The 22133-nt window shown below is 42.3% G+C and overlaps 1 protein-coding gene across 1 annotated transcript; it reads left to right on the forward strand.

Annotated features, from left to right (window-relative positions):
* Positions 1-1031: 1031 nt before the first annotated feature.
* On the forward strand, positions 1032-16601 carry LOC308290109 (uncharacterized protein; the record flags this gene model as incomplete). The annotated part of the gene is made up of 7 exons (XM_080731884.1): positions 1032-1086; positions 1764-2713; positions 2840-3637; positions 3674-5008; positions 5264-6818; positions 13218-13281; positions 16424-16601. 7 exons carry the CDS (start codon positions 1032-1034, stop codon positions 16599-16601), a joined length of 4935 nt encoding a protein of 1644 aa, XP_080588010.1.
* Between the last annotated feature and the right edge of the window lie 5532 nt (positions 16602-22133).

Raw genomic sequence — 22133 nt, forward strand, 5'->3', positions numbered from 1 at the left:
AAGTTATCTCATCTCTATGCGTTTGAAGTTCTTGTGCATCCACAAAAGCGAACTGCACCTATGATGTCAATGGTAACTATATGTCATATCTGATATATTTATAATACAATGAAATATTATTACTTAAACACATTTGAAAAATTACTGGATCAACATTGTGTGAGTGTGTTTTTCTATTTTAGCCTGCTATTGTTTGTACAATGGGAACAAATATGAATATGGAGCAACAATCTACGACACACATGATGGAGATGATACTTGTATCACTGCAACCTGTGAAAAGAATGGAAACATTACAAGGGTCATGAAGCCATGTCCTACAACTACAACTACAACTACTACAACAACTACAACTACAACACTACCAACCACACCTACGCTATCAACTACTACACCCTTTATCTTTACTACTACCACTATTCAACCTACTACTACTAAGCCTACCACAACCACAGAGAAACCAACAACGACCACTACGACCACAGAGAAACCAACAACCACAACAACCACAGAGAAACCAACAACCACAGAGAAACCAACAACCACAGAGAAACCGACAACAACGACTACAACCACAGAGAAACCAACAACAACCACCACAACCACAACCACACTGAAACCAACAACTGGTAAGGTCAAAATGTTAACCTTCTCTGAAACTATGTAAAAAAGATTTTGTGCTCGTAACGCAAAAATTCCAGGAGGAGATAGATTTTTACTGTTTTTCATATAATTCAAAATGGTGGGAGAATTAAAGATCAGAGGTCAAATGTCAGAGTGTAAAAGTTGTTCGGCATGAGGAGACGCATAAGTGTATACAGGTTTCATGGCTGTATCTCAAACAGAGCATGAGCTATACCTGTTCAAAATTTAGCATTTTCAAAGACTTCCTACAGCGCCAGCCTTTGGTCAATTGTTGTGAGCTTCGTGTTTTAGCTGTTTGACATAGTCCTCTACCATACTGCCGAGTTTGGTAAAACGCGACTGCACCATTGCGAAAAGTGGCGTAAAAATAATAGAGAAAAAGTACAATGTCAATGAGTGGCCCTGGCCACTTCGTGGCTTGGCCACTAATAATAGCTGCAGGTAGCAATAGCCATACAGTAGTATAGCTATCTGTCCAAATAACATTGTGGTTCAGATCACATTAGCCATGGACACACCAGCAGCAGGGTCAGAGGTCAAAAGTCAGAGTGTAAAAGTTGTTTTCCGCATGAGGAGACGCATATGTGTGTCCAGGTTTCATGGCTGTACGTCAAACAAAGCGTGAGCTATATTGTTCAAAGTTTGCAATTTCAAAGGCTTCCTACAGCGCCACCCTTTGGTCAATTGTTGCGAGCTTCGTGTTTTCCCCGTTTGGCATAGTCCTCTACCATACTGCTGAGTTTCGTAAAATGTGACCTTTTTCTATGCAAACTTCTAATAAAGTCTTCAATCAATCAATCAATCAATCAATCAATCCACAGAGAAAACATCAACCACCACAACCACAGAAAAACCGACAACCACCACAACCACAGAGAAACCAACAACCACCACGACCACAGAGAAACCAACAACCACAGAGAAACCAACAACCACCAGAACCACAGAGAAACCAACAACCACCACAACCACAGAGAAACCAACAACCACCACAACCACAGAGAAACCAACAACCACAGAGAAACCAACAACCACCACAACCACAGAGAAACCAACAACCACCACAACCACAGAGAAACCAACAACCACCACGACCACAGAGAAACCAACAACCACAGAGAAACCAACAACCACCACAACCACAGAGAAACCGACAACCACAGAGAAACCAACAACCACCACAACCACAGAGAAACCAACAACCACCATAACCACAGAGAAACCAACAACCACCACAACCACAGAGAAACCAACAACCACCACAACCACAGAGAAACCAACAACCACCACAACCACAGAGAAACCAACAACCACCACAACCACAGAGAAACCAACAACCACCACAACCACAGAGAAACCAACAACCACCATAACCACAGAGAAACCAACAACCACCATAACCACAGAGAAACCAACAACCACCACAACCACAGAGAAACCAACAACCACCACAACCACAGAGAAACCAACAACCACCACGATCACAGAGAAACCAACAACCACAGAGAAACCAACAACCACCACAACCACAGAGAAACCAACAACCACCACGACCACAGAGAAACCAACAACCACAGAGAAAGCAACAACCACCACAACCACAGAGAAACCAACAACCACAGAGAAACCAACAACCACCACAACCACAGAGAAACCCACAACCACCATAACCACAGAGAAACCAACAACCACCACAACCACAGAGAAACCAACAACCACCACAACCACAGAGAAACCAACAACCACCACAACCACAGAGAAACCAACAACCACAGAGAAACCAACAACCACAGAGAAACCAACAACCACCACAACCACAGAGAAACCAACAACCACCATAACCACAGAGAAACCAACAACCACCACAACCACAGAGAAACCAACAACCACCACAACCACAGAGAAACCAACAACCACCACGACCACAGAGAAACCAACAACCACAGAGAAACCAACAACCACCACAACCACAGAGAAACCAACAACCACCATAACCACAGAGAAACCAACAACCACCACAACCACAGAGAAACCAACAACCACCACAACCACAGAGAAACCAACAACCACCGCGACCACAGAGAAACCAACAACCACAGAGAAACCAACAACCACCACAACCACAGAGAAACCAACAACCACCATAACCACAGAGAAACCAACAACCACCACAACCACAGAGAAACCAACAACCACCACAACCACAGAGAAACCAACAACAACCGCCACGACCACAGAGAAACCGACCACAACCACTACAACCACAGAGAAACCGACAACCACCATAACCACAGAGAAACCAACAACCACCATAACCACAGAGAAACCAACAACCACTACAACCACAGAGAAACCAACAACCACCACAACCACAGAGAAACCAACAACCACCACAACCACAGAGAAACCAACAACCACCACGACCACAGAGAAACCAACAACCACAGAGAAACCAACAACCACCACAACCACAGAGAAACCAACAACCACAGAGAAACCAACAACCACCACAACCACAGAGAAACCAACAACCACCATAACCACAGAGAAACCAACAACCACCACAACCACAGAGAAACCAACAACCACCACAACCACAGAGAAACCAACAACCACCACAACCACAGAGAAACCAACAACCACAGAGAAACCAACAACCACAGAGAAACCAACAACCACCACAACCACAGAGAAACCAACAACCACCATAACCACAGAGAAACCAACAACCACCACAACCACAGAGAAACCAACAACCACCACAACCACAGAGAAACCAACAACCACCACGACCACAGAGAAACCAACAACCACAGAGAAACCAACAACCACCACAACCACAGAGAAAACAACAACCACAGAGAAACCAACAACCACCACAACCACAGAGAAACCAACAACCACCATAACCACAGAGAAACCAACAACCACCACAACCACAGAGAAACCAACAACCACCACAACCACAGAGAAACCAACAACCACCACGATCACAGAGAAACCAACAACCACAGAGAAACCAACAACCACCACAACCACAGAGAAACCAACAACCACCATAACCACAGAGAAACCAACAACCACCACAACCACAGAGAAACCAACAACCACCACAACCACAGAGAAACCAACAACCACCACGACCACAGAGAAACCAACAACCACAGAGAAACCAACAACCACCACGACCACAGAGAAACCAACAACCACAGAGAAACCAACAACCACCACAACCACAGAGAAACCCACAACCACCATAACCACAGAGAAACCAACAACCACCACAACCACAGAGAAACCAACAACCACAGAGAAACCAACAACCACCACAACCACAGAGAAACCAACAACCACCATAACCACAGAGAAACCAACAACCACCACAACCACAGAGAAACCAACAACCACCACAACCACAGAGAAACCAACAACCACCACGACCACAGAGAAACCAACAACCACAGAGAAACCAACAACCACCACAACCACAGAGAAACCAACAACCACCATAACCACAGAGAAACCAACAACCACCACAACCACAGAGAAACCAACAACCACCACAACCACAGAGAAACCAACAACAACCGCCACGACCACAGAGAAACCGACCACAACCACTACAACCACAGAGAAACCGACAACCACCATAACCACAGAGAAACCAACAACCACCACAACCACAGAGAAACCAACAACCACCACAACCACAGAGAAACCAACAACCACCACGACCACAGAGAAACCAACAACCACAGAGAAACCAACAACCACCACAACCACAGAGAAACCAACAACCACAGAGAAACCAACAACCACCACAACCACAGAGAAACCAACAACCACCATAACCACAGAGAAACCAACAACCACCACAACCACAGAGAAACCAACAACCACCACAACCACAGAGAAACCAACAACCACCACAACCACAGAGAAACCAACAACCACAGAGAAACCAACAACCACAGAGAAACCAACAACCACCACAACCACAGAGAAACCAACAACCACCATAACCACAGAGAAACCAACAACCACCACAACCACAGAGAAACCAACAACCACCACAACCAAAGAGAAACCAACAACCACCACGACCACAGAGAAACCAACAACCACAGAGAAACCAACAACCACCACAACCACAGAGAAAACAACAACCACAGAGAAACCAACAACCACCACAACCACAGAGAAACCAACAACCACCATAACCACAGAGAAACCAACAACCACCACAACCACAGAGAAACCAACAACCACCACAACCACAGAGAAACCAACAACCACCACGATCACAGAGAAACCAACAACCACAGAGAAACCAACAACCACCACAACCACAGAGAAACCAACAACCACCATAACCACAGAGAAACCAACAACCACCACAACCACAGAGAAACCAACAACCACCACAACCACAGAGAAACCAACAACCACCACAGAGAAACCAACAACCACCACAACCACAGAGAAACCAACAACCACCACAGAGAAACCAACAACCACCACAACCACAGAGAAACCAACAACCACCACAACCACAGAGAAACCAACAACCACCACAACCACAGAGAAACCAACAACAACCACAGAGAAACCAACAACCACCACGACCACAGAGAAACCAACAACCACCACAACCACAGAGAAACCAACAACCACTACAGAGAAACCAACAACCACCACAACCACAGAGAAACCAACAACCACAGAGAAACCAACAACCACCACAACCACAGAGAAACCAACAACCACCACAGAGAAACCAACAACCACCACGACCACAGAGAAACCAACAACCACCACAACCACAGAGAAACCAACAACCACCACAACCACAGAGAAACCAACAACCACCACAGAGAAACCAACAACCACCACAACCACAGAGAAACCAACAACCACCACAATCACAGAGAAACCGACAACCACCACAACCACAGAGAAACCGACAACCACCACAACCACAGAGAAACCAACAACCACCACAACCACTGAGAAACCAACAACCACCACAACCACAGAGAAACCAACAACCACAGAGAAACCAACAACCACCACAACCACAGAGAAACCAACAACCACCACAACCACAGAGAAACCAACAACCACCACAACCACTGAGAAACCAACAACCACCACAACCACAGAGAAACCGACAACCACCACAACCACAGAGAAACCGACAACCACCACAACCACAGAGAAACCGACAACCACCACAACCACAGAGAAACCGACAACTACCACAACCACAGAGAAACCAACAACCACCACAACCACTGAGAAACCAACAACCACCACAACCACAGAGAAACCAACAACCACAGAGAAACCAACAACCACCACAACCACAGAGAAACCAACAACCACCACAACCACAGAGAAACCAACAACCACCACAACCACTGAGAAACCAACAACCACCACAACCACAGAGAAACCAACAACCACCACAACCACTGAGAAACCAACAACCACCACAACCACAGAGAAACCAACAACCACAGAGAAACCAACAACCACAGAGAAACCAACAACCACCACAACCACAGAGAAACCAACAACCACCACAACCACAGAGAAACCAACAACCACCACAACCACTGAGAAACCAACAACCACCACAACCACAGAGAAACCAACAACCACAGAGAAACCAACAACCACCACAACCACAGAGAAACCAACAACCACAGAGAAACCAACAACCACCACGACCACAGAGAAACCAACAACCACCACAGAGAAACCAACAACCACCACAACCACAGAGAAACCGACAACCACCACAACCACAGAGAAACCGACAACCACCACAACCACAGAGAAACCGACAACCACCACAACCACAGAGAAACCGACAACCACCACAACCACAGAGAAACCGACAACTACCACAACCACAGAGAAACCAACAACCACCACAACCACTGAGAAACCAACAACCACCACAACCACAGAGAAACCAACAACCACAGAGAAACCAACAACCACCACAACCACAGAGAAACCAACAACCACCACAACCACAGAGAAACCAACAACAACTACGACCACAGAGAAACCAACAACAACAATCACCACGACCACAGAGACACCAATCTCAAAAATACTTAAATCATGTGAATGCAAGTATAAGAATCAGACGTTTCCTAATGGTAAGTAAAAACCTTTCTCTAGCGAATGGCACTCTTGGTTTTAATTCATTATGACACATCTTTTAAATCAGTAAAATGTTATAATTATTATTGTTTCCCTTCTACCATACTAGGAGCTATTATCTATAATGTGACAGATGCAGAGGACTGGTGTTACATTGCATACTGTTACGCTCCTATCAAGTCTAACCCGTGTGCGGGTATCATTAAGAAATACAGTATATCATGCCAGTCTACTACCACAACCACAACCACAACTATAACCACAACAAAGGTCACCACAACCACAGAGAAGCCTTCCACCACCGAGCAGACTACAATAATAACCACTCCAACTGTGGATTGTTATTACATAGAGCCACCATTAAAGGTATACAAACAAAGGCTACTTTCATGAGAATGTAAACACACAAACTATCTAAACCAGCAAACTCACTCACTCACTCACGCTCTAACGCTCTAGCGCTCACGCTTATCTACGTTTATCTATTCACTCGCTTCAGCAACTGATCCCAAAGTTCACATGGTATTGGCCATTAGCATTATACCAACGGTGACGGAGCCCGAATTTCATTTCTCCCAAATTAAAGCTGTTTATTAGCGTTTTCTTCACCACTTCTTCACAAACCATGTGGAGCAAGCGCATAGCGCATACATCCCCATACTAATACTATTCACCTAAATTTGCTGTTAAATTATTTGTATCCATCATAAATATACACTCCTCCATGAGCTGCTCCTTACATTATGATGCTCCCACATATTCTCACGCACGCATCAGTTACAGTAACTTTCCCCACAACCCACACTCTGCACATATTTTGGAGCACATATCTTCGAACGGGTAAGGTCTAGTAGAGTTGATTGAATACCATTGCTGCTTTTTTGGTTATTCATGTTTTCCTCGCTCTCCTTGATAGAATGGAGACATCAGGATCTCAGGCTGTAACATACAAGAATGTACAAATGGAAAAGTAATTACACGACATTATGACTGTGGAATACAAAAACCAAAGCCTACCTGTGCAAATGAACTTCCAACAGTGAAGGTCTATGATAAATCAGGCTGTTGTTTTCACCATGAATGTCAATGTAAGTTCATATCAATATCAGATTTTATCCAAGATTTACCGAGAAACTAGAGGTTCTGTCAAAGTGAGGTTAAATGGTTTATATAATATTTATTACCCATCCAGGTGTCTGCAAGGGCTGGGGAGATCGTCATCATATGACATTTGATGGACAATCTTACAGCTTTCACGAAAATTGCACCTATGTTTTATTTAAAGAAATAATTCCACAATATAATGTGACTGTTCTCATTGACAATGAGAATTGTTTTGACAACGTTACATGTGACCGCTCCTTGATCATACGTTACAAACTACATGAAATTATTCTTACACAAAAGACGACAGAGGCGACTGAGAACAAGGTAAATAATGTCACGGTGAACTGCTCTAAGTACACATTCAATTACTCCCAATAGACAATGAACTACTTAACTCTAACGAAAACATGATTTCTTCAGGTAATTGTCAATGGCAAGCGTGTAATCCCAACCGTCTCTAATGATGACTTTGTCATAACAAGTAACGGAAATGAGATGCTGGTGAAAATCCCAGCCATTGAAGGCGTTGTGATGCTTAAAGGACTTCGGTATAGCATCAGACTGCCATACTCCCGTTTCCACAACAACACAGAGGGACAGTGTGGTGAGATAGCATTTGAATTACATTTTGCATTGAGGACCAATAGGGGGTCATGTCATCTTAAAGGTGATACACCATGCATTTAAAAAGTATTTATGTCATATTGTTTATGTCCCAAAAACGTTTTTCAAAAGGTTTGAGGCTAAATTACCACTCCTGAATAGAGAGCCTCTCTCATTTTTGAATGGCTCTCAGAGCATTTCAGCTGCAGTACCACCTTTGGCCTGAACTGCGCCACCCCCCCAAAATCTTTTTGAGTTTTTTTTTTAAAAGAAAATCTTTAAAAAAAAAAAAATCTTCAAAAACGGCCGATGATGACGTCACAATCGGCAGCAAATCTGGATAGCCTGTTTTGAGAACCCGTGGGATACTTTTAACCTTCGCCTTCTCAAAACCAGAGAAAGACACAACGGTCAGAAATGGGACTTTGTGAGGATAGAAGGTGCTAGTGGGACCCCAAAAAAAGGTTTTAAAATAGGAAAAGTGAAATTTCATGGTGTATCACCTTTAATTGTAAACACGTGTGTTCTCTCTGGGTTTGCATTTGTCTTGACAGGTACATGCGACAACGACAAAACAAATGAATGCAGATTACCTAATGGTCATATCCATGATGACTGTACTGAAATGGCTTATGAATGGCATGTCAAAGATAACGCCACTGCCAATGCGACAAAGAATTATTGTGGAAAGCCAACTCCCACCCCCACCACCACCGCACCCCAATCGACCACTGAAGGAAAGTCAACTCCCACCGCCACCGCACCCCAATCGACCACTAAAGGAAAGTCAACTCCCACTACCACCGCCCGGCTCCAAACGACCTCTAAAGGTCCAGTTCCTCCATGCAAGAACGCTGTCATCTGTGAAGTCATAATGAGCACGTAAGAAGGAATTAAACATTGGGTAAAATAAGATCTGTGTAATGTAGTCACACACTAACTCGGGTGCACTTTATTTGAACATGTAGGGTTTTTGAGAAATGCCGCCAAGTCATTTCACCAGACCTATACTATAAAAACTGCAAGGAGGATGTTTGTAAGAAGAATTTGATCATGGAGGGCTGCAGCAGTGTGGAGGAGTACGCTTCAGAATGTGCAGAAAGCAAAATCTGTGTTGACTGGAGGAATCTTACAAATGGACAATGTGGTATGAAGGCCTTCGTGTTGTTTCATAATGTTCAGAGTTGTTCAGTAAATAATATTCAGACTAACTCTCTGTATCATCATGATTCTTAATCTGCTTCTCTTTTGTTTCAGCCAAAAAATGCCTTAAGGGCCAAATCTACAAGCCTTGTGGTCCCACGTCTTCACAAGCAACATGTAATGGAAGGTAATGTTGTTCTGTCATTCTTTTTCCTGATTTATTTTTAGCTTGGCTGCAAATAGAAAGGGATGATGCAGTAAAGCGCCTTGGTTTGGATTTGAGCCTGAGTATCGAAGCACTATAGCCTAATTTTTGTGTTAGCTATACTTAAGTCCTTTGTCCCTCCCACTACCCATGGGTCACAGCGTTATTTTTGGTATCGGAATTCCCACAGGCAAATCAAAGATTCCATCATATACGTAAGAACTGTTCCAAAAGTAAGCAAACCACACTGGTGATTTTATCAGGTAGCCTATTGTTACTCTACGTAATTTATTATATTTGCAATTTAGGTACATTTGATAACGGCTGTGTTTGAGGAACAACAAATATTTTCTTACTCTTTGGATAAATGAGTACTTTTTCACCGTCAGTTGATGCTTCAGTTCTTATATGACGCGATCTACGATTCCCCAATATGACTTCCAATTGATGTCAGACTTCGGTGCTCTATTACATTAGTACATTTTATTCCCTGCTGTAGGCCTACTCCAGTATACAACATTACGTAACACTATTTTGATCTCCCAGCATAATGTGATGTTTATCCTCTTTCTGTGATGTATTTCTTCATTCTTAGATACAATGCAAAGAACGTGGAGAAAAAGTCAAACATTACTGTGTCTCAGAGTCATGAAGGATGTTTCTGCCCCGAAGGAACTGTGTTGTTCAGTTCAAACTCTGATGTCTGTGTTTCCACCTGTAAGGCCAAATATGAATACAATTATTATTATTATTATTTTTATTGATGTTGATGTTGATGTTGATGTTGTTGTTGTTGTTGTTGTTGTTGTTGTTGTTGTTGTTGTTCTGACCTTTGTGTTCTATCAGGTTGCACCGGTCCCGACGGAAAGCCTAAACAGGTAAATGTTATGTGATTTTTACTTATTACCTTTACCTATTTATATTGCTGCCATTGATTAATACTTTTATATTAATGCACAGACAGGGAGAGAGAGAGACAGAGAGAGAGAAAGAGAGAGAGAGAGAGAGAGAGAGAGAGAGAGAGAGAGAGATGACAGATAAAAATGTTTTGTTAGATCTTCTGTTGGTACTAAACTATTGTTTCTGATAAAGGTGAATGACACATGGACGAGTGATTGCAAGAAGTGTACTTGTGATGAAAGCTCAATGGGAGTTGTGTGTGAGCCGGTGGCTTGTACAACCCAACCACCTGCTCCTAGCTGTGACCAGGAGGGACAGGTGCTGGTCAACAAAACCATAGACTGCTGTCCAGTGTCCAAATGTGGTGAGTTTGAACCTTGTTTGTATGTCAACATAAAAGAGTAGCATTAAATTAAACAATTATTTTGTGTTAATGTGCCAAATATATACACACACAGAATACAATAATAAAGTCACAATGTATTTCCAGATATAAAACTTTATTTGCTCAAAATAACACATTTTAATTCAATAAAAGCCACAGAACTACCCAGAATATTTTAAGGTCGTCAACCAAACAATGAACTAATAGGCTTATTATATGATGTAACAATTGTCAGGCTTTCAAAAATGATTGAAATGTTGAACATTGGTTTTGTTATGCTGGATCCAGTAAAAAAATAATCAACATGGTGCTTCTGAAATATCTTCATTTGAAAATGTCCCTGATGTTCAACAAAGATAGACTTTATTCATCATGATATGCATCATACACTGTATATCCTTCTATATTATGTTCTACTTTTGCGGTAATTATCACAAATATATACTTGATCTTCACCCACAGAGTGTGATAAAACAAAGTGTTCCAGACACATACGCGATAAGTGTCCAACAGGGTTTGAAATGACCGTAGAAGACTTACCCGACAGATGTTGTGACTCATTTACATGTAGTAAGTTATCTTATTGATTCCAGTGATACAGTATATGCATTATTTGTATTGATTTGGACTTTGATGATTGTCGGGAATGTGTGTACGTCTGTTTCCATGAATTTGAAACATTCAACATTATACTTCTTCTCCAGAACCCAAAAAGGTTTGTGTCTTCAATGACACTGAATACAAGGTAAGCTGTGATGTCGATTTGTGAACATTCATAATCAAACATGAGCATTTGCAATACAAACGAGCTACAGACAATCGTCTTTGGATATAACTTTGTTTTGATTAGTTTTATCCGAAATGTAATGAACTTTCTATTCTGTCACAGCCAGGTGTATCCATTCCCAAAGACATTTGCGAAAAATGCAATTGTACTGAAAAAAAGAATAACGTCACTTCTCTGAATGTTATCGAGTGTGAACCTATAAAATGTGACACCAACTGTGCCCAGGTAAATGTGCATGACATAATAATCTTCCGTTCAATATTGGATTGGATTTCTGGGGAAATTGAGGTTGTGTGGAACTTTAACAACTATACGGTATCTCTAGAAAAGCTTAACAACCACAAAATTACGTTGATGTTGTTGATGATGTCAGCAATACATGTAAATGCTGTCAGGAGATACAGCATGATATATTGAGTATTAAAAGGCAGCATATTCATGTTCTTGCTCGTTCCTAAAATATAAGATGTGTTGTTTTTCAAACAGGGCTTCACGTATGAAAATGTGACGGGACAATGTTGTGGAACATGCAAAAAGACCAGCTGCGTTGTTCTTCTGCCAGACAACACATCTTATATTATTGAGGTGAGTTCATCAATAGACAAACATGGTATGTCCTCAATTTGTTTTACTTGTTTCCAACGGGTTATTGGAAATGATCCATCAAACCATTTCATGTCTTTTAATTAACTGCATCGTCTCACAGCCTTCACAAACCTGGTCTCCACCCAACGACAACTGTACAAAGTATGAATGTATTGCTGGTGATCTAACGGTCCTTGAACATAAAACTGAATGTGCTGAATATGATCCAAGCAACTGCCTCCCAGTGAGTACACGTATATGGATCATAGCATATTTTCTAAGCATTGTCAATAATTCTCAACTGAAAAGGATTATTGAAACACTGTCCAGGAACTTTGTGTTCTGCAACGTTTCATTGAAATGAAACGTGATGTTAGTCTTCATTAATTGCAGCTGTAAGAAGCTTTTGTTAGTAACCAGTAGTAACTGTCTTTTTAGCTGGTGATTTCAATGTACATCTCTTATTACAGGGGACAGAAAAAATGGACAAGAAAGGCTGTTGCAAAACATGTAAGAATTTGTTAACATTTGTTATGCAGTTTTATTGTTTTTTTTTTATAACAACCTTTCAAACTTTGCTAAAATGTCATATGTCTGTATAACTGGAGTTACTGTACATAGATTTGTATTAGACACTTTTCTTTCTCTTTGATAAATATGACCTTGTATGTGTATACCAGGTACCCTGCGTTACAACTGTGTGCATAAGAACGAAACAACCTACGTGGAGATTAAAGAGGAACGGCCTGTCACAACAAGTCGGCCCAGCGGTTCCACTGAAACCCAAACTTTCACTGTTCCTACAAGTCAGTTCATCGGTCCCAAAGAAACCACAACTGTCGCTGTACCTACAAGTCGGTTCATCGGTCCCGAAGGAACTAAAACTGTTGTTGTACCTACAAGTCAATTCATTAGCCCTGAAGGAACTAAAACTGCCGCTGTGACTACAAGTCAATTCATCGGCTCTGAAGGAACTAAAACTGCCGCTGTAACTACAGGTCCGTTTGTCGGCCCCGAAGGAACTAAAACTTTCCCCGGACCTACAACTCAGTCCGTCGGTCCCGAAGGAACTAAAACTGCCACTGTAACTACTGGTCAGTTTATCAGCCAAGAAGGAACTAAAACTGTCCCTGTACCTACAACTCAGGTCGTTGAAGGAACTAAAACTGCAGCTGTAACTACAGGTCAGTCCGTTGGTCCTGAAGGCACTAAAACTGTCCCTGTTCCTACAACTCAGTTCGTTGGTCCTGAAGGCACTACAACTGTCCCTGTTCCTACAACTCAGTTCGTTGGTCCTGAAGTCACTAAAACTGCCGCTGTAACTTCAACTCAGTTTGTCGGCCCTGATGGAACTAAAACTGTTCCCGGACCTACAAGCCAGTTTGTCAGTCCCGAAGGAACTAAAACTGTCCCTGTACCTACAACTCAGTTTGTTGGTCCCGAGGGAACTAAAACTGTCCCTGTACCTACAACTCAGTTTGTTGGCACAAAGGGAACTAAAACTGTCCCTATACCTACAACTCAGGTCATTGGTCCTGAAGGAACTAAAACTGCCGCTGTAACTACTGGTCAGTTTGTCGGCCCCAAAGGAAATAAAACAGCCGCTGTAACAACAGGTCAGTTTGTCGGCCCCGAAGGAACAAAAACTGTCCCTGGATCTACAAGTCAGTTTGTCGGTCCCGAAGGAACTAAAACTGTCACTGGATCTACAAGTCAGTTTGTAGGTCCCGAAGGAACAAAAACTGTCCCCGGACCTACAAGTCAGTTTGTCGGTCCCGAAGGAACTAAAACTGTCACTATACCTACAACTCAGTTCATCAGTACCAGAGGACCGATAATTGTCGCTGTACGTTCCACTCAATTCAAACCTCTCAAAGGAACGAAAACGGTTGCTGTACCAACAAGTCAGTCCATTGGTCCTGAAGGAACTAAAACTGCCGCTGTAACTACAAGTCAGTTCATTGGTCCCGAAGAAACTCAAGCTGTCACTGAGCCTACAACCCAGTTCATCGGTTCTGAACAAACTGAAGCTGTCACTGTAGCTACAAGTCCGTTCAACGGTTTCAATGAAACACAAGCTGTCACCGAACCAACAGGTCGGCTGAGTGCCTCCACTGCCACTCAAACTGTGGCAATCACTCCTGAAACTCAAATTGTTGAATGCAGGTCAACAGTTCCAGTTGAAATGACATCTTGCGGTGGTGGCTGTCCAACATACTCAATGTAAGATTTCAATCTATTCTAGGATGATTTGGTTTTCACGGGAGAGATTTAGGCTATCACCAATTCTGCATACAAACCTCTAGATGAGACAGTAAGGAGACAGAGACAGACAGTAGGAGAGATGAAAGGGAAACAGTGTAGGTGAAATGTATCAATGGGATGTAAAAAAACTAACTTCAATTCAATCTCAGGAATCCGCTTACGCCCATGTTCAAAGTTTGTCCACTGTTGTTAAATGTGGTGAAGCCTCATCTGCCCCACCTGTTTTTTGACATGAAGTAGCGGAATATGGCCAAGAAGAGTAATTTATCCGACATTTGAAGTTACCCCACCAATCATCTCGGGGGGGGGGTTCACACACACAGCTACACAACACACTCACCTATCATATGCGTGATATTGGCACGTGCTATTTGCTACAGGGCACAGACCCGGTTCTTGACACAGACACGTCCAATAAGACATGAACAAAACAAAGACACAACTGCATTCTTAACATCGCTAACAAGTCCAGTCAACTATAAAGTGTCGCTGGCGAAGAAAAAAAGAAAATATCCCAGCGCAGCAAAACACCAAATCCTCTCGTATGTACAGTAGGCCTATGCGCTCACGTCTTAACACAGAGCCAGTGAAGTGAAATAATCATCTAAATTGTAACATTGTAAATATGTTAATATATGTTTAAAATTGCTCGATTTGCATTGCTTATACACTTGGACATCACAGATGTATACCTTTACAAAATATATTTTATTTTAATATATTCATATTATTTATTTGTTTTAGAGGAATTATTATAGCTTATACATTTTTGGAGTGAATACATAATGTGTATGCCCTCCAATGGTCAGACAATGCTACTCCGCAGGTCTACGATGGAACAAAGTGGTGTAGCCAAAGTCTACAAGTCCTCATACCAGATGTGAGATCTTAGCGCACCTTACACTCAAGTCAAAGTCACTATAGAATGATAAATCCCGACAAATCCCGACTATAGACCTTATTCACACCGTGGCCATCTTGGATCACATGACTTCCTGGGATAGCAGCCTGCATTACAAACCATTGTGAACAATGGAGCGATGGTCCCAAAATATGAGTTCTATTCAACCATTTTCTTTTGACCAATTCGACAAATGGGCAGATGACAACATCAACATCCCCAAAAGGATTAAATAGAAGGGTACCGGTACATCCACAATATTAATGGTAGTTAGGTTACACTGTTACTCTGTACAAAGAATTGCTACAGTATCTGTGTAGACTAGTGCTTGCTCTGCCATCATGTAGTTAATATTACTGTATCGTGATTTTTGCATATTAATCAGGAACAATCTAACAACAAATAGTTAATATGATGGTGGAGCAAGCACTGCAGAGATAGCAAGTCTTTGTACACAGTAAGGTTGCAACCCAACTTACCTTGAATATCGTTACCATGGATGTTACCATCTACTGTAGCCCTTCTATTTAATCATTTTGGGGATGTTGATGTTGTCATCTGCCCATTTGTCAATATCTATAAGAGCTTAAATACATTATTCAGTGAAATATAGAATTCAGGGCATTACTGACTTCTTATCGTTGAAATAATTTAGATATACCGGTAAGTGACCAATGGCTGTTTCCAGCAACTAACACTGTTCTTCTCTTGTCTCTAAAGGTATTCAACAAAGACAAATGGCTTAATGCACAAATGCACCTGCTGTCAGGAGATGGCCACCAGTAAGAAGGAAGTAGAGTTGAAATGCTCCGATGGCACGACAAAGATGTACTCTTACACCGTCATTGAGAAATGTGGCTGTCGTGAATTCAAGTGTGAAGATTTAATAAGGAAGTAGAAACAAGACAGACAACTTGGCATTGTGATTTGTTATTCCAGTCAATATGTCTACATGTCAATTGAAACAACCACAACCATCAGAACAGTCAGAAACAATGTCATCATGTCGTAGACTTGTCTCAACTCATTCTGAGATGATGTAGGCCTACAGTGTAATGTAATTTAACTTTATTTTGGTTTGGAGAAACATGTTCGTTTTAGGCTGGATGCTTCTCAAAGACTTGCATATTATTTTCCACATAACATGATTATCTTCATATATCTGAAAGATAATTTTACATTCTATCTTAATATTATTGTAATTAATCTTATAGCTTTGATTGATTTTCATCAGTATGTGATTTGTCAACCTGAAGCAATCAATTAAAATCCTCAAGCATGTGTTGTCTTTTTATTTGTGGTTCTTGGCTTATAATTGTGGGTCTAATTGAATGTGGATTTACAATGAATGTATGAATTATTTTATTTTTTGTCATATCCTGATTATTCAAACACTGCAACAGAAAATACTTCTCATGTACATTCCGATGCACAAAGTAAAAAGATTTTTTGAATTTCTCAAACTCTCAATCATAAGTATCTTCCATCGAACCCTACTTGGTCTGTGAGCCGCAGGGGGGTTGGTCGGTGTCAATTGAGGGGATTAATGCTCATAGTGATTTGTGTCATGGTATACATCTCTAAAGTTAGAATAGATGTGATAGCCTTGCACCAGTTGTAGTTTTATGGGTGCTATCATGCATTTTATTTTATATCACTAGGCCAAAATTACATGGGTTAATATATCAAAACATACCACTTAACACCCCAACGAAAATTAAACAAAAGGTTTTTCAATTAGTTCTGGTACCTCTAGGCATGCTTAGGAACTTAAAGTGTTAGTTTGCCTATTTTTTAACCAAAGCTGTATGAAATACTTGCCAGTAATGTAGTTGTTGCAAAGGCGTGGTTAACTGAGTCCCATGGTCAGACTTATGGCAATTTTTGTGCTGAATAAGAAGTAGTTCCATTGAGTTGGCCGGCCATAAATGTTTTATATTCATGGCAGTTAGGTTACACTGTTACTACTGTACAAAGACTTGCTACAGTATCTGTTTTAGACTAGTGCTTGCTCTGCCATCATGTAGTTAATATTACTGTATCGTGTATTTTTGCATATTAATCAGGAACAATCTAACAACAAATAGTTAATATGATGGTGGAGCAAGCACTGCACAGATAGCAAGTCTTTGTAAACAGTAAAGTTGCAACCCAACTTACCTTGAATATCGTTACCATGGATGTAATCAATCTACTGTAGCCCTTCTATTTAATCATTTTGGGGATGTTGATGTTGTCATCTGCCCATTTGTCAATTTGGTAAAAAGAAATTGGTTGAATAGAATTCATATTTTGGGACAATCGCTCCATTGTTCACAATGGTTTGTAATTGATTGAAGACTTTATTAGAAGTTTGCAAGAGGCTGCTATCCCAGGAAGTCATGTGATCCAAGATGGCCGCGGTGTGAATAAAGTCTATTATTGTTGACATATTTCTACTATAGAGCGATTTTCGTTCAACTTAAACCGCTCTGTCACATGGTACTATTTCTTGTGTCGAGTAGATCACTGCGCCGCATCACGGCGTGTGCTCTCTGTGCTGTGTGCTGCAGCACACGCCCCCATAACAAGCTGTTGTGCGGTCGTATCGCTCCTGCAAACTAGCATTGAATAGCCTAGCACAGCTAAGTTCTATCTGCCATTGCTAACACAAGGGAGGTATATCCACGCATTACTGGGAAAAAGAAAACTTCTTCCACCGTTTCCCCAAAGGTAAAGACACCAGACAACTTTGGCTTGTTGGAGCCAGCGGGTTTGCCCGTTCTTTTTAGCTCTGGTATCTAACGCTACGCTATGTCACTGGTGAGCCCTTGCGCTCACAGCCGCGGCAGCCCAGGCTGCTCAGCCTCTCGTCTGTAGTAAAAAATAAAAGATACACTTTCACTACTCACCAAAACAAAGACGCACATGTTGAAAGCCTACTTTCCTTATTGGCAACACTCGTAGCCCCCCACCTCATCTAAAATACACATTTGGTCCAGTTAGAACAAATATTTCACTGGAAGTTTTAGCTACTCCACACCACCCTCTACACTACAGATCCTGTCAATAGAAAATTCCATTGACAAGATTTTGCCTTCCGGTGAAATATTTTATTTTATGGCTAAAAGTGCATTTTAGACATGAGATTTAGACACAGATTGCCCCCACTAAGGAAAGTAGGCTTTTTACTCTATGAGACGTCTTTGTTTTGGTGAGAAGCTAAACTGAACTTTTTATTTTTACTACAGACGAGAGGCATTCCTACGGCGCAAGGGCTCGGTGACAGCGCTACGCTATGGACCAGAGCTACCCGTTCTTACAACATTGACGAGGGTAAAACAACATAGGACCAATACATAAAATATATTGTCTGTACCATTGGTTCTCAAAGTGGGATCCGGGCATCCGGGGACCCCCAGTGCAGGGTCTTTGAGGGAATCAGTCAAATGTAACAGGTCCATTTATTTATACACATCGTCTGTACAATAAAAGACGATGGGTTGTTGTATTGAGCAATAGAAAGCTGTTCGATTAGACTCTATACATGGACCACTGTAATCATGCGTTCTAGGCTACTAAGGCTAGTAGCTTGCAGGAATGATCAGCTGCGACCGCACAACAGCTTGTTATGGGGGCGTGTGCTGCAGCACACGCTGCAATGTGGCACTGTGATCTACTCGACACAAGAAATAGTACCACAGAGGGGTCAAAGTTGAACAACATAGTAGAAATATGTCAACAATAATAATGACGGCAGTTTTGTGGATTAGTTTATTATAACATTTAGGGCCGGCCAACTCAATGAAACTACTACTTATTCAGCACAAAAATGTGTCTGACCACGGGACTCAGTTAACCAATTAATGCCTTTGCAACAACTACATTACTGGCAAGTATTTCATACAGCACTATGCTCTCCCCCAATGTGGCTGGAGATGGAGGGCCTTTTCCTCAAGACCGGTATCCTTGGCGGCTCTGGTCCATTCCCCTCTCAACTGTTCTTTCTCCCTGTACACAAAAAACATAATAGTTAAGACCTCTCTACAAATTTGGAATCAGTTTAAACAGCATTTTGGCCTACATACTCTCTCAACCTTAGCTCCACTAACTAAAAACTATGCCTTTCCTCCTTCATTATCAGATACTGCATTTACTGTATGGGCCAATCATGGAATTAAACAATTTAAAGATTTATATATATCGATTATGGTAGGGTAGAAGCACCGCTCGCTCTGGCAGCTTCCTGTCAACAAGAAAGGTGTGAATTTCCATGGAAACCACGTGATGAAGATGAAGAGATACGATGAGCTGACGTGTCACTAACAGACATACGATGAGCTGACGTGTCACTAACAGATATACGATGAGCTGACGTGTCACTAACAGACATACGATGAGCTGACTTGTCACTAACAGACACACAGACGACAACGAGTGTCGATCACAGTCACAACCAGAACCAATCGGTGCAGATCACTGAAGTTCCAGTTGGGAATCCAGTTTGAGTGAATCCAGTGAGAGTGAATCCAGTCTGCAGTGAATCCAGTCTGCTGTGAATCCAGTGAGAGTGAATCCAGTGAGAGTGAATCCAGTCTGCAGTGAATCCAGTGAATCCGGTGAGCAGTGAATCCAGACATGGATGGAGCAGGGATTTGGATGGTGTTCCTCCTTCTCTTGATCTCAGGTAAACAGTGTATTTTAACCTCTGTCTAGACCAGTGTGTGTGTGTGTGTGTGTGTGTGTGTGTGTGTGTGTGTGTGTGTGTGTGTGTGTGTGTGTGTGTGTGTGTGTGTGTGTGTGTGTGTGTGTGTGTGTGTGTGCGTGCGTGCGCGCGTGTGTACAGTGCATGTTGTCATCATCATGAACACTGTGACGCTACGTCTACTGTTTTGTTTATTTCTTACTTTATTTCTTGACTTTGGTCCATTATATCTCCCCTTTAATAATACCAATTGGTATTGTGTTTTCTATAAATGAATTGTATCATTGATTAGTCGAGGCACATCTTGTAAGCATCCTCATTCATAGAATGAGAAAGGCGGACTTTGCCATTTGCCCTAGGGGGGCAGGCTTGAGCAGCAACATGCCGATTGTCAACCCCTCAACACTAACTTATCACACTGTCCAACTACTGTTATTCATTGTGTCCACCAGACCACTAGTGTACCAAATAAAACACAAGTACAATTATGTGTGGTTAGAGCAGTGTCATGTGAATAACTGTATTGTGTATGTCTCTTTAAGAGACCGGACGATATAGCGAGGTGCACGTACACCGGACCAGTTAGTTGGTTGCACGTACACAACGGGGCAACATGTGTCTGTGAGAGGAGCTATAATAAACAACCTTTGTAGTTAAAGTACGTTGTCAACAGTGAGTTATTATATCGGTCATAACCTGCACATGGTGTCAGAAGTCAAGCGGTGAAGATGGCCAAGTTTAACCCTCCCGACAACTTTGATTTTACCCGCCCGGTTCAGTGGCCGGAATGGCGCCAACGGTTCCAGCGCTACCGGCTAGCCACGAAGCTAAACCTGGAAGATGGAGTCGTACAGGTTAGCACTTTGCTGTATGCGCTCGGAAAGGAGGCTGAGCAAGTTTTCAACACGTTACTTTTCGAGGTCGGGGAGGACAATGATGACTATGAGACTGTGCTGGGAAAGCTGAATGATTACTTCATTCCTAAAGTGAACGTCATTCACGAACGGGCTCGTTTTTACCTCCGCTCACAGAAGAGGGGCGAGTCGGCGGAGGAATATATCCGGACACTTTACGAGTTGGCTGAGACCTGTCAATTTGGAGCAGCGAAGATTGAAAATATTCGAGACAGGCTGGCGATCGGGATCCTGGATAAGGAACTGTCAGAGAAACTACAGTTAACAGCAGATCTAACGCTGGAGAAGGCTGTGGAGATGGTGAGACAGTCTGAGCAGATAAAAGGGCAAGTTAGTCAACAGGCTAATTCTGGCTCGGGAGATGCGACATTCCTGAGTGAGGTCGCTTGCACATGTAATTGTAACTGCGGGGCTGCGACGTCCCTGAGTGAAGTCAGACACAACGCACGCGCTGCACCTTTCCTACAACAAAGAGGACGGGGAAGGACACGAGGCAGCGGCAGTTTCCAGGGAGCAGCAGCGGCAGCAGCAGGGCATCGCGATGGGGGTGCCACAGAGACAAGGTGCTTCAGGTGTGGGCGGAACCACCCTAACAGCGTACAGTGTGCGGCCAGGCAGGCGACATGTAGAAACTGCCAAAAGATTGGACATTTTGCCGCTGTGTGCCGCTCTGCGAGAGTGAATGAACTGACAACAATGGAGCAGCAGGATGATGGCTACGGCGAGATGCAGTTCATTGGTGAGATAAAAACAAAATACCTCTATGTGGCAGATTCTAATAGGCCTTGGACTGTTAAACTGAAGATCTGTGACACTCCTGTCACTTTCAAAA

This window comes from Nannobrachium achirus (assembly GCF_963921795.1).
Source record: "Nannobrachium achirus genome assembly, chromosome: 8".
Lineage (NCBI taxonomy): Eukaryota > Metazoa > Chordata > Actinopteri > Myctophiformes > Myctophidae > Nannobrachium > Nannobrachium achirus.